We start from the raw sequence: 12,156 nt of genomic DNA, 5'->3' as shown, positions 1-12,156 counted from the left end.
AAATGACGAAATCTCCACGTGGCGTCATAAATAGCGAATCAACGCAACCGTTTCATATGAGATTTCAATGTTTAGGGTTATTGACTTCATGATAAACACATCGCTTCTTACGTAAACTTCATTTAATCAATTCCTGTGCTTAGATCGATTTTATCGCATGACCTACATAATCGATATGTTAGAAAGTTAAGATGTCAAGAAATACATCACTGTAATTGTCACGTCTTTAACCCTTATGAGAGAGGGATTCAGGTTGTTTGACAGAGGCTCTGCTTAGCTCTTTTCTTTTTTTGGTTGTAATGTTTTTTTTTCTAGCTTCAATCACAAAAATTCTCTCTTCCGCAGTACTTTCATTGCGTTAGCAGAAAAGCAGTTGATATATATACTTTGTTTGTTTGTGCTGTTTCGAATAACTCCATCATCTGACAATAGCATCCCACTGGTCTCTCAGTCAGTGACACAAACTTACTTTAGATGTCAACTTATTACGTTACATGGTGTTTGAAATAAGATTAACTTATGCAATCTGTAATGTTCAGATATCTAGTGAAATGATTATTCGGCAATTTTGTTGTTGTGATTGTAATTTTCTTTGTTCAGAGCAGGATGATAAATTTGTTTATTTTAATCAGTACTGTAAGTAGGCGGAATTAATATTTTTAAACTACTTTATACTTGTATTTTATATTACAAGTGAAAAGTTATAGTCTCTGCCTACCCCTCCAGGATAAGTGATTTTATATGTGTAAACGGCTTTTATAAAAATCTGGCTAGTGTTTCAGAAGTTATCTGAATAGAACGTTTTAATATTGTAGTAACCAAAATTGTAGAGCTTTTCAATACCCTTATCTCCATGGAACGCTCAAAGTAAGCTCTGCTACATCGTTGCATCGACTGGCTGTGTGTTCGGGTAACCGACCGAGCCTCGTGACGTGCTGTCACGTGGCCGCACCCTCCCCCTCCCCCTCTCACCACTACCAGACTCCCTCCCTCCCTTGGCTCCCCACTCACACCCATATCGCAATATTGAATTTGTACGAAAACTTTTTTTGGATTTCCCAAATATGACCTGCGGACCTTAGATATATTTTCCTATATCATGCTGGATTATGTAAGTTATTACATCTGTTGGTTACAGTTTGTATTCTCTCTAGAATTAGCTTATTTTCTTTTCAAAATGAGCACTTTTGCATTTCCCATATTTTTTCAAATCACACACAGATTAGCCAATTTACGCATATTAATTTTAATTCTAAGATCTGTTTGGTTTATTGGTTTGTTGTTATTGAACATTAATTTATATCCGCCTTTCAACCTTCCTACGTTTGGTCTATTTCCTTCTATAAGCATTTCTAAGTCTTCTGTTTGCATCATGTCGGCTGTTTTAAATGAATTCGGTAACTGTGGATATTTCTGGTAGGCATATTTTTGTGTCATCAATATGTTTGTTTTGTTTTAGTCGTAAAATATGTATATCAATATAAGGTATCCAATCTTTAGAACTAGTTTTGGTCTGGTTTGGTTCTTTTTGCATTGATGTACGAGTAGCTAGTGTTGCAACTTCACGAGTAATCGTCATAAGTATTTCTGCATCATTTGGTATCTGCCGGATACCGGTTTCACCTGGATACGAGATGCCGTTGGGATCGCTGGTTTAAGACTTTTATTGTACCACATATTTGCGACGTGTTTTTACCTGTAATTCGGCACTTTAGAATTTTACTTTTGACCTATGCATTTTGCAATCTTTAATATCAAGGCTTTAAATAACTTCGCTTGTAGACTACATTTGTGTTTTGTACATGCACACTGTTACTCCCACAGGTCCTACTTTCTTCTGAATTTAAATAAACAAAACAAGTTATAAACATTTTTCAAACCCCGAGTCGTTTGGTAAAATATTTTTACTTTTACTTCATTAAATTAAAAATTACATGCTGTTTGTTACATTAACTTATCCTAATTATTATTGTTCTCCGTTATATTTGCCCTTGATCATCAAACGCCACATGTTTTTTTTTGCCAATAGATAAATTTATTCTATTGGTCTGGTTTTCACGTCTGGAGCCGGCACGTGTGGTCGTTCCGCTTGGCGGGAGCCGCGGCCGCCTGTTTGCAAGGTTCTCCGCAACCGCGCGCGCCCGCCATACGCTATTCTACCAGGCGCCCATGAACTGTGAAGAGGTTTTGTTTTGTGTTTAGACTTGTTAGAACGGATGACTTTATTTTAATTTCAATGTTTTATTCAATAGTGATTACAATCACACAATATGCAGACTTATATTTATCAAATTGAATTTCGAAATCTTGTGTTGTCTTGTTTTTTTTTTTTAAATATAATACGTAGGTATTATTCAATACTGCTTACAATGTCACCTATACCTAGATAGAAATTAAACTTGATTTTAATGAGATCAGTTTAAATAACAAAACCTTGTGTTTGAGGTGTAAGGAAATGGTAAGAGACTAGTCAGTCTAGCCTTAAATGTAAAATGAACACTTACATTTTTGGGATCATTGTTAAATAGTAATACAAACGTAAATTTATCAACAATTATTGCGTAGTACAAGAGGGCTTTGTCTGCTTATCTGCGTTTTTGTAGTTTCTGGGACAGTTGCGGTTTGTAATTATTATAGGTAGTCTGAGGATTTATTTTTGGAATGAAATATCAATTTGCATTAAAAAACTAAATGAAAAATAGTTCCATAGTTTTTTCAGGTTCAAAATTTCATAAAGTAATTCAAGTTATTCCATAGTACAAGTTACGTAACTGCTCTTCTTTTTATGTGACTCTGGTACTCATCTCGTCTGTGTTTGACAGCGATTCTTGTAATTGACATCGTGATATGAGCATACTTGAGCATACTTTTTTATTTTGTTAAAATATTATAACAAATTTAAATATTAAGGTTACAATATAACTTAAATTTGTACCGTATAACTAAAAACATTAATTTGTATGTGTTGTATTTAGGTATTATAAAAACAGAAAATTAAAGTTATTACGTATTAACATAAAAACTATTTTGTTACTAAAAGAAAAATTCTTTGTTTTTTTCTCAAAAAGCATTGCAAAAAACCTGTTGTTTTTCTAGTTCACTGTATCTTCTCGGAGCTGATCAGGTTACATTTACATAATTATGTATTTAAAATGGCGTGTTGTTCGTCCTGAACTTCAGATATCGGGTGATTTCGTTAAAACATGCTATACGAAAATATTGATTCGAGATTGTATATTTTTTAATTTATTGCGCTTAATATTCGCGTGTCCTACTTTTAAATTGCCAACGCGATACAGAAAATAATGTAGATTTTATTTCGTGCGATGCGAAACGAAAGGGAAGTATAGGGTTTCTTGAAAATGTTTTAAAAGTTTTTTTTTTATAATGAAGCAGATTACTAAGATATCACATTTCTTAAAATTTAGATAAAGCAATGGCGTGCTTTTGAAAGTCATAAGTGCAACAGTCGTAGACCTAACTCACCTTTGCGCGCGGTTAAATAATTCTTGGGAAGGACGATTACCTGTATACTGTGTTGGGAATTCAAATATTCTTATTTGTCTTAAAAAAAATGCAATATATATTTTATAAAGAAATACAATCTGAAAAAGAACAGGGAAGAATTGAAGTAATTCACACCTATCGAAATTTTGTTAAACATTACTGTTTGTTAAGTCAAATCTTCTTGAAATATCATATGTACATAGGCATTTACCAAGATTCATTCTGTGGTTGTACTTACTTGTAACTCAATCGGTTCATTAGATTTCGATAAAGTCAAGTCAAATAAAGAAAAGTCACATGAGTTTATAAGCTTGTTTTGTTTCCTTTTGGGATACGGAAAGTAAATTGTGATTAAAGAGAAATTGCCCTTATTGATTTATACTTACATGTTATAGGAACGTGACGATAAATTTTCTTTAAAAAATATTCAATTCGGAATTTATCGTGATGTTCTTAAAAAAAAGTAAAAAAAAAGTCGATTAGTATTATAGTTATTATACTGCTTATTATAGTTAAAACCAAGTGTTTTATTTTCCAACGTAACTTTATTACATTTCTTTCCTGTATTAACCGGTATTTATTATATTGCTTAACGTTTAAATATATTTTTTAATAACATCTTATATAACTTTTGTGATTTAATGATGCTGTTATCTATAGTAAGTCAGTTTATTTCAGTTTACATTACACTTCAAGACTAGAGACCATAAACATATTGGTCTTAATTGTCTTATTTTTCCAGGAATGTGCACTTCAACCATCATTTTAAGGTGGAATGATACTTTTGGATAATTTAATTTAACAGTAGTATTTTAGTGCTTAGTTGTTTGAAATAAATAGATGTTCTTCACTGAATTATCCATAAACCTTTAAAGTATACGTCTACTATTATATATTCTGTGGTAACAGTTTGATTCATATGCAGTACAGAATGTACCTCTTCTCATATAGCTGTACAAAGGTTTAAGTCACATAAAATAGGATGTAGATATACCAACAATAACATAATACTTAACAACAATGAATTATATTTTGTAACAAATATGGTAGCGAGACACGTAATTTCATAGATAAAATGAGTATATGATTGTCAACAATTATGTCATCAATCATTCTAATTGGACATGAAGTAAATATATTCATTTAGGAAAATAAACTGAACGGTGTAACCGGTTACCGACCGCTGTCGCCTAAAGTTTTTGTGACATTTTAAGCAGCTGATTTTCGGCGTGGCAACTACGGACGTAAAGACACGCGCGCAACCACATGTACTGACGTCATTCGACGCTCAAGCCACGCCCCATATATCTGTCTCTTTTACCACGCTAACATTTCTCGATCCGTCTCGCTCGCCAATGCAGCGTGACAGATTACATTATTTTTTTTCAAATTTCGATCTTATGCTTCTAATTACAAGATTCATTGTTGCACGAGAATGGTTTTAAGCGATTTGGTGTTTGTATAGTTTGTCCATTCTTATCGCTGAGTTTATCTCTTTCCCGCGGTATCAAAACAACGCCTGCTCTATTCTGCTCGCCTGGTACTTTACCGCCACGTATTGCAGCCGCCGACGAGCGGTTGACACGACTGAGACAAGTGCCGACACCGTATGGTGCCATGCTATTGCAAAATAGACTTTATTACAGTATAGTGTGACGTTTATGAAATTATGTATTTTTAAACTTCGCGTTTAAATTTGAACGTTTTGTTCACAGAGGAGAAGCCAAAGTCGCCGGTGTCGGTGAGAATAGTGCCGGTGGCTCCTCGTATCAACGGCGTGGTTCGCCCTCTGTCGCCGGTGCCTCCGGTGGCGCCCCCAAGTCTTCCCGCGCCGGTGCCGCCGCCGGTCGCCGTGGAGCCGGCGCCCACGCCCGCGCCCGTAGAATTCGTACAAGAACATTCCAGGCCTCGGACTACGAGCAACAGTCACGGGTATGTTCTCCTGGTACACGCGGTGTCTAAAACAGCTGGGGATTCGCACAAGTATTGTTTTTTGCGGTTAAATCGATTGTTGTTGTTGATTTTATGTTGAAGTAATTGTGTAATTAGGTGGTACCTAATGATTTGGTCCCTGATTATATGATCCTACCCGATAATTAGCCAATTGCGTAAGCCAATTGAGAGATATTACTGAGATGTAAATTTTTACATCCATTTAATTTTCAGCAAGCCTATGCTTAAAAATTTTACACGCGGGTCATGTTACTTTTTTTTAAGAATTTACTTCTAAATAATGTTTGCATTATAGAATTTAAGAATTTGAGGGACCCATTTATTAAAAATCGATTTGCACGTCTTTGTTTCATCAGAAGTACATTTAAAATTATTATGTTACGTTATGATAGACATGCAAGTTTATAAATGTACAACGTTTATAAGTTTATACAATAATCTTTATAAAAGAATCGATCATCACACTCCTATCTTATATTGCCGTATTGTAGGCAGGCATCTTATCATCCTTTTCAAACAAGATGGTGGTATCATTTGTGTCACATGTTGACAAAGTGCATAGCCTTAAGGACTTGCGTAGCCACTTAACAAAACTAATAAATAATGTATAAAAAATGTTTCACAATTATACTTGGACCTTCAGAGCGTATGCATAATAAAGTATAAATAATACAATTATATAACACCATGGTTTGCTTGAACTATTAGGAAATTATGTATATGAGTTATTATAATAATTAATAAATCCTGGCTATATCCTCACCACTCTGGAGAGGAACCCGGGGTATGCCATAATTAATAAAATCGATGTGCTTGTACAGTAGGGGACAAAAAATCCTCTCCATAGACTTCCTTAGGAGACAATAAATAAACAAAAAGTTAACTTTATCTATTTCTTGAAATAAAAAATATTTTAGTACAAACAGTAGTTCAGGTGAAAAATAACCTAAAAATGAAAGATGAGTAAGGTGGATAAAAGTCACATTGTTCATTTATGTTTTGTGGAGTGTTAATAATTATTATATTATTACAATTAGGCTTAGACAAAATATCATAATAATAATAAAAGTTATCAGATTTACAGCTTAAGGATCCCACAAAATTAATTGTTCTACTCGTATCTACATTCTCACTCGCATCAAATTTTGATTGCAACATGTTTAATTTTAGCCAATATAGGATACCTACCCACTTTGTTCGTATGTAACAAATGTTTTGGTGAGAAACAAAGAAATATTAATTGTTACTTATTATTTATTCACAGTAGGCTGATTCCGTAATCAGCGGGTTTACCAGACATAATTTCTAACAGTAAAGTCTTCACACTCCCTCATTGCAGAATCAGTCTTCCAGCGATATACGTGCATAAAATCACGTCTATGTCCCTTACGGGGTAGACAGAGCAAACAGTCTTAAAAAGATTAAAAAGGCAGGGTTCTGCTGCATGGCTTAATGATCGAATTGAGATTCAAATAGTGACAGGTTAAAATAGCCCATCGTCTACCAAAAGTTTCCCAAGTTTATTAGCCATCCCCTTGGTGTAGTGATATTGAGCTCATATATAGAATTTATCCTTTGAAGCAGATATTTTCTAGCACTCTTTTACGCAAGGACAAATCATAGCGCGTTCTATATACATAGTTAATATTGTTTCTAGGTCTTACATGGATACACAAATGTAAACAGGTCACCATAGTAATTGTAATTTATCCTTGTCCAGTACTTACAGGCATGTTTTTCAAGGCACCGATTTTACACATGTGAGTTGAATAAACAATTAGATTAGGAGTTACCTCCTTATCTTTGTTTATATGCATTAGAGTATTAAAGACAATATTAACGATTTATAAATGCTTTTCTGGGTGTTTCTCTCTGATCTGCATTTTGCACTATGTTATCTTTAATTAATTTTATAAAAAAAAAAATACTATAAACGAAAATAAAAACGCAAAACACATTTTTTCTTTTCTGTTCAAAACATTAATTCATGAAAGTATAAGGACTATTCAGTTGTTCGAAATTCAACATTAATTCATTCACACAAACATGCTACTATCAACTTGATCAGTTCATAACACAATACAGTCTTGTCTGTGGTTCAAAAGCATGGTAACACATATTCCCCCGCACATCAATGGGCAGACAGACTACTCCCTAGCGTTCATACGACCCTGGTACTAGAAAGCTCTCAACGGAGCTTTAACGCACCGCCCACGCTCATCCGTTCTCGTCGTAGTAATCGGAATAATATAAGTTGAAAGAAATGCCATTTCATATACCGCCGCCTTGAAACGCTGTTTTCTGCGTTGTTGTAAAGCTGAAGAAAGTGTCACTAACCCTATGGTAATTGGTCTGAAAATAAATGTATTACTTAAGTTACCAAAAAAAAAAAAAATAAGATGAGAACTTGAGATGTAATATAAAAACGTTACGGCGACTGACTGTTAGTGGTAACTACCATAAGTTGCGATTGCGACGACACATTTACCAGTCCTTATCACTTCTATAGTCTTATATTGTTCCTAATTCTGTGGTCCACATAGTAACAGCAACGTTACTAACTCGCTTTGAACAATAAATTGCACCTTGGGGAGGAAAAATGTCGTTGACTTCAGAACCGCTTTTAGCGTTGCCTTCAACAAATATAAGTATATTTTGCTAAGTTTACCTTTTTGGATCTATACTTACTTTAGATAAATCTTCTAAATGAATTTGATAATTGGATTGTTGTAATCCAAGGTCTACAACGTCTTAATACATTTTTGTAATGATTCTAGATTAAAAAATTCATGTTGCCGTGTAATAGTTCCCGTAATTATTAAGACTATTTTTTTTTATATATTACTATATATTATTTATTTTATATTAGGCGTCGTAAAAATAAAGGAATAACCACTTTGATCTAGTGCAACAATCATAATCCAAGCAGGGTCATGTAGGTCAGACGGGAGTCTTTCTGTGTGAATCTGACTTACTTATTCCTGCATCTCAGTCAAAAGTAGATACCAGATTCCTTCCCATTGAGTGTCCAACTGGGACAAAAGTAAAAACTATGACGGTATCACCTAAAGAGCTGGCGTCAAAAATTCTTATCTTTATTTTTCTTTGTCAACAGGCCTCCACAAATCCCCTCCCCACCTTCGGTCAGCAGCAATGGCAGCGGAAGCGGGAGCAGTAGCAACAGCAGCGTCCCCAGGGCGGGGACTAGGGAAGTCCACAATAAGTTGGAGAAGAACAGGAGGGCACACTTGAAGGAATGCTTTGAGCTGCTCAAACGACAATTACCAGGCACCCCTGATGACAAGAAGACGTCCAATCTGTCGATACTAGGGTCCGCAATTAGATATATACAGGTAACTCAATCATTTCTCTTCCTATTTTTGTTTGTTTCTTTGTTTGTTTGTTTGTAAACTCTTTATTGCACATAAAAATAAATATAACAAATTACAAAAAAGTTATTGGATTTAGAAGAATATGTACAATGGCGGACTTATCCCCAATGGGATTTCTTCCAGTCAACCAAAATATAAAGGAAATTCTTCCTCAATCCTGTAATAATTTGTCGTAATTCTAACCACGAAAAGAAAAACAGGAGAGTTCGTCTGAAAGCATGCTTTGAACTGCTCAAACTGTTACCTCAAATAAAATATTCTAATCTGTGGATACTAGGATCCGCAATTAGGTAAGTTAGTCTTATGTATGGCAATTAATAAAGTAATTCTCATTTTAGTGTTAGCTCATATCGCAACAACTTGGAGTATAAAATTGCTATAGATCAAGGTATTCTTCTCACTACACATTTAAACTGTTTAAGTAATAACTCTTCATGCAATGCAAATGAAATTTGAAATTTCGCTTCATCATAAGTAATAAATATCTATTTGTTATGTTAATTTTTTTTCAATCTTAGGAAAGTAATTAATTAATTTATGAAAATGGACACTACAAGACCCAATTGTTTTATAATGTATGCACTAAAATCATAACGAAATTACATTTACAAGAAAAATAGGGAGTAAAATTGCAAAGACTTGTGAAACACAAACGTGCTTTCGTTTTTTATTGAGAAATAGGGTTTCTCAACTTTTCGCTATAGATTGCTTTTCTTTTTCATTTACAACAAAGCTTTCGAAAGTTCATTATTTGTACACAAAAACTTAGTTTTGAAAGCTCCATCAAAATTCGGGTGGCGATTCAGAAGCCCATGTCATCCGCAATCTTATTCTTTGTAGATTGTACGGCTTACTGTTGAAAAGTTTACTAACGCCAGTCGCTGCATTGTGTTTTTTTTTCATAATGAAATTAGCGCGTATGGCTTCCGAAGTTCAGAGCGCGCAAAATGTTGCAAAACTTCTTGATCGCGTAACCACATCGTTTGTATTACTCTGACCATTGCTTTTCGAAACTTTGCGATTGTCAACTTCACTTTGTATTATTTTACCAAATTTTCCTTTGATGGAGGTACACCTGTCAAGAAGTTTAATAAAAGTATTGTAATTATTTGCAACCTTAATTCATTTTTCAGCATATAAGTACAGGTCTTCTCACACCTAGTACTGTATCAATAGTATTCACATATGGTCATATGGAAATACACTGACAAACTAGCGACACTAACCTTAACGGTATAGTGCGCCATCTATACGCAATGATTGGTAATAGCACGATGTTTGACGGCTTTGTTGTAGGTATAATACAAGAACAATAGATTGGAATGAAATTTAAGACACAAAAACAAACTAGAACATCCTTGACTCAATACGATTTTGAGTACTAATTTATCTGAAATGTCTACATTGCTTCAAGCATTTGTTCATCGAATGTTTCTCATAAATAAATATACATATTTTTTTTGATTTTATATTTATTGTTTACTGATTCACCGTTATGTTTTGTTATGTAACCTTTCTGCGTCTACAACGACTATTTTTGCAACTCGAACCTCTTCAGCATTCCTGACAGCCTGGTACTTTTGTTCGCAGGTGCTGCGACGCAAGGAGCGCGAGTGCGAACACGAAATGGAGCGGCTGGCTCGCGAGAAGATCGCCGCCCAACAAAGACTCGCTGCGTTGAAGAGAGAGGTGTCGGTACGCGCGACTGTGCGGCCTCGCAGTATAGGTAAGCTACTGCGGTTTATGCGCTCCTAGTACATTCACTCGGGAATATTTAATATTTGGCATTACCGCAAAATATGATTGCCATCTTCGTGTTGTTTGACTGTTGCGATTGTGACATGTATCACGGAGACAGATTCTGATTTGATAAGTCATAATGTTATTTTTATACTGATAATAATTTAATTGTATTTGTTTGTATAGTACTTACATTGGCACTGTAATTATTTTCAATGACCTAATTATGATTTTTCTTATTACAGATTCCGCGTCTGAAGAGCAAGGTGACAATATCAACGGACAAGTTATAGGAATTCCCATAAGCGTAAGTAAATTTGTATTAGTTTATCACCTTATAATAATAATTAAACTTGAAAAAGTTTTCTAATCATTTCAATTTAATCTTCAGATTACCTCTTCACCGCCACATACTGTAGTGACAAGAATGGAGGCGTCTCCACCCCGATCTCTAAACCTGAGTACGAAGCTGCGTACGCTGCCTATACAAATAACACCGACCACTTCACAGGTATGCTCTCCTAGTACAACGTTAGAAATCAGAGCTGACCTAATCTTGGATTAGGAGGGGTTTAGTCGCCACGTGTTCGCGTTTAGATAGCTTACCGCCACCTATCAGCTGTTTTGGGAACTCTGCCTACTATCTGAATTCTACTGTAGATGGCGTTTGAGTAGAAAGTGTTGTTGAATGATTTAGATAAATCAACAGATCCTGTCTCATTCGGTCTAAATGTTATTTATCCCACTTATAAATAGGGTTTTGTTTGATGTGTACACAATCCGAAGTAATTTTTGTGAATTTGCTAAAAATTTTATGACATGGAAATTAACTTCTGATACTAAACTATAAAATTAAATAAATCTTCTAAATAAGCTTAAAGATTATAAAGTTGGCTTTGCCTCAATTTGGTCCAAACAAAGCTCCAAAATTTAATTCTGTAATATTCATGTTATAATAAATGGTACACACAAGTAAGATTTAAAAAGTTGACGAAACTTTTAATTTCAGAATTCTTAATCTCGATTAGAATGCGCATCGTTGTTTTCTGCAATTGAATAAAAATTTGTTTTCTAAAATACGATATTTGTGTGAAAACCGTTTGTTTTTTCTGTACGTTAGGTAGTGAGGACATCATACGGCACGAGACACAACACCCTCACGTTGACCACACTAGCCCCAGCTGAAGCCGCTCAGGTACTTAACATTATTAACTAGCAACTGCCCGCGGCTTCTCTCGTAGTAGCTTCATCGAAAATATCACTTTAACCTTACTGCTAGGATATTTTTTTTAGATAGAATTGTGCATGCCGATTTTAAAACAATGTGTGAAGCGGCTACAAATAAATATACTCAAACTCGTTTACGTAGGTACATGAATCTTTAAAGATCATTAAAATAATTGTAAAATTAATAAAAGGTAGTAAGTATTTTATTGTAGTCAACATAGTCAAGATTCACGAGAATATTTAACCAATATTTCTTGAGGGCACAAAGAATAGCTTTTATATATAAAGCGTATCGCAAAATTTTTTAATTTTATTTCTTGAATTTTTGAGCAACTAA

At 34.4% G+C, this 12,156-nt stretch overlaps 1 protein-coding gene across 3 annotated transcripts in view; it reads left to right on the top strand.

The window, feature by feature from the left end:
* The window catches only part of LOC106133245 (max-binding protein MNT), a 36,198-nt gene that overhangs the window by 11,787 nt on the left and 12,255 nt on the right, over positions 1-12,156 (top strand). For 2 of the 3 annotated variants that reach the window (XM_060950738.1, XM_060950737.1), the window contains exons 3-8: positions 5,223-5,439; positions 8,576-8,813; positions 10,443-10,578; positions 10,838-10,899; positions 10,984-11,103; positions 11,713-11,787. In XM_060950738.1, coding sequence (XP_060806721.1) covers positions 5,223-5,439; positions 8,576-8,813; positions 10,443-10,578; positions 10,838-10,899; positions 10,984-11,103; positions 11,713-11,787 — 848 coding nt within the window. The remainder of the gene's footprint in view (positions 1-5,222; positions 5,440-8,575; positions 8,814-10,442; positions 10,579-10,837; positions 10,900-10,983; positions 11,104-11,712; positions 11,788-12,156) is intronic. The other variant, XM_060950739.1, reaches the window with a different exon arrangement.

The sequence above is a fragment of the Amyelois transitella genome, chromosome 22, assembly GCF_032362555.1.
Source record: "Amyelois transitella isolate CPQ chromosome 22, ilAmyTran1.1, whole genome shotgun sequence".
Taxonomy (NCBI): Eukaryota; Metazoa; Arthropoda; class Insecta; order Lepidoptera; family Pyralidae; genus Amyelois; species Amyelois transitella.
The sequence above is the reverse complement of the archived record's forward strand: the minus strand, read 5'-3'. Positions and strand labels throughout refer to the sequence as shown.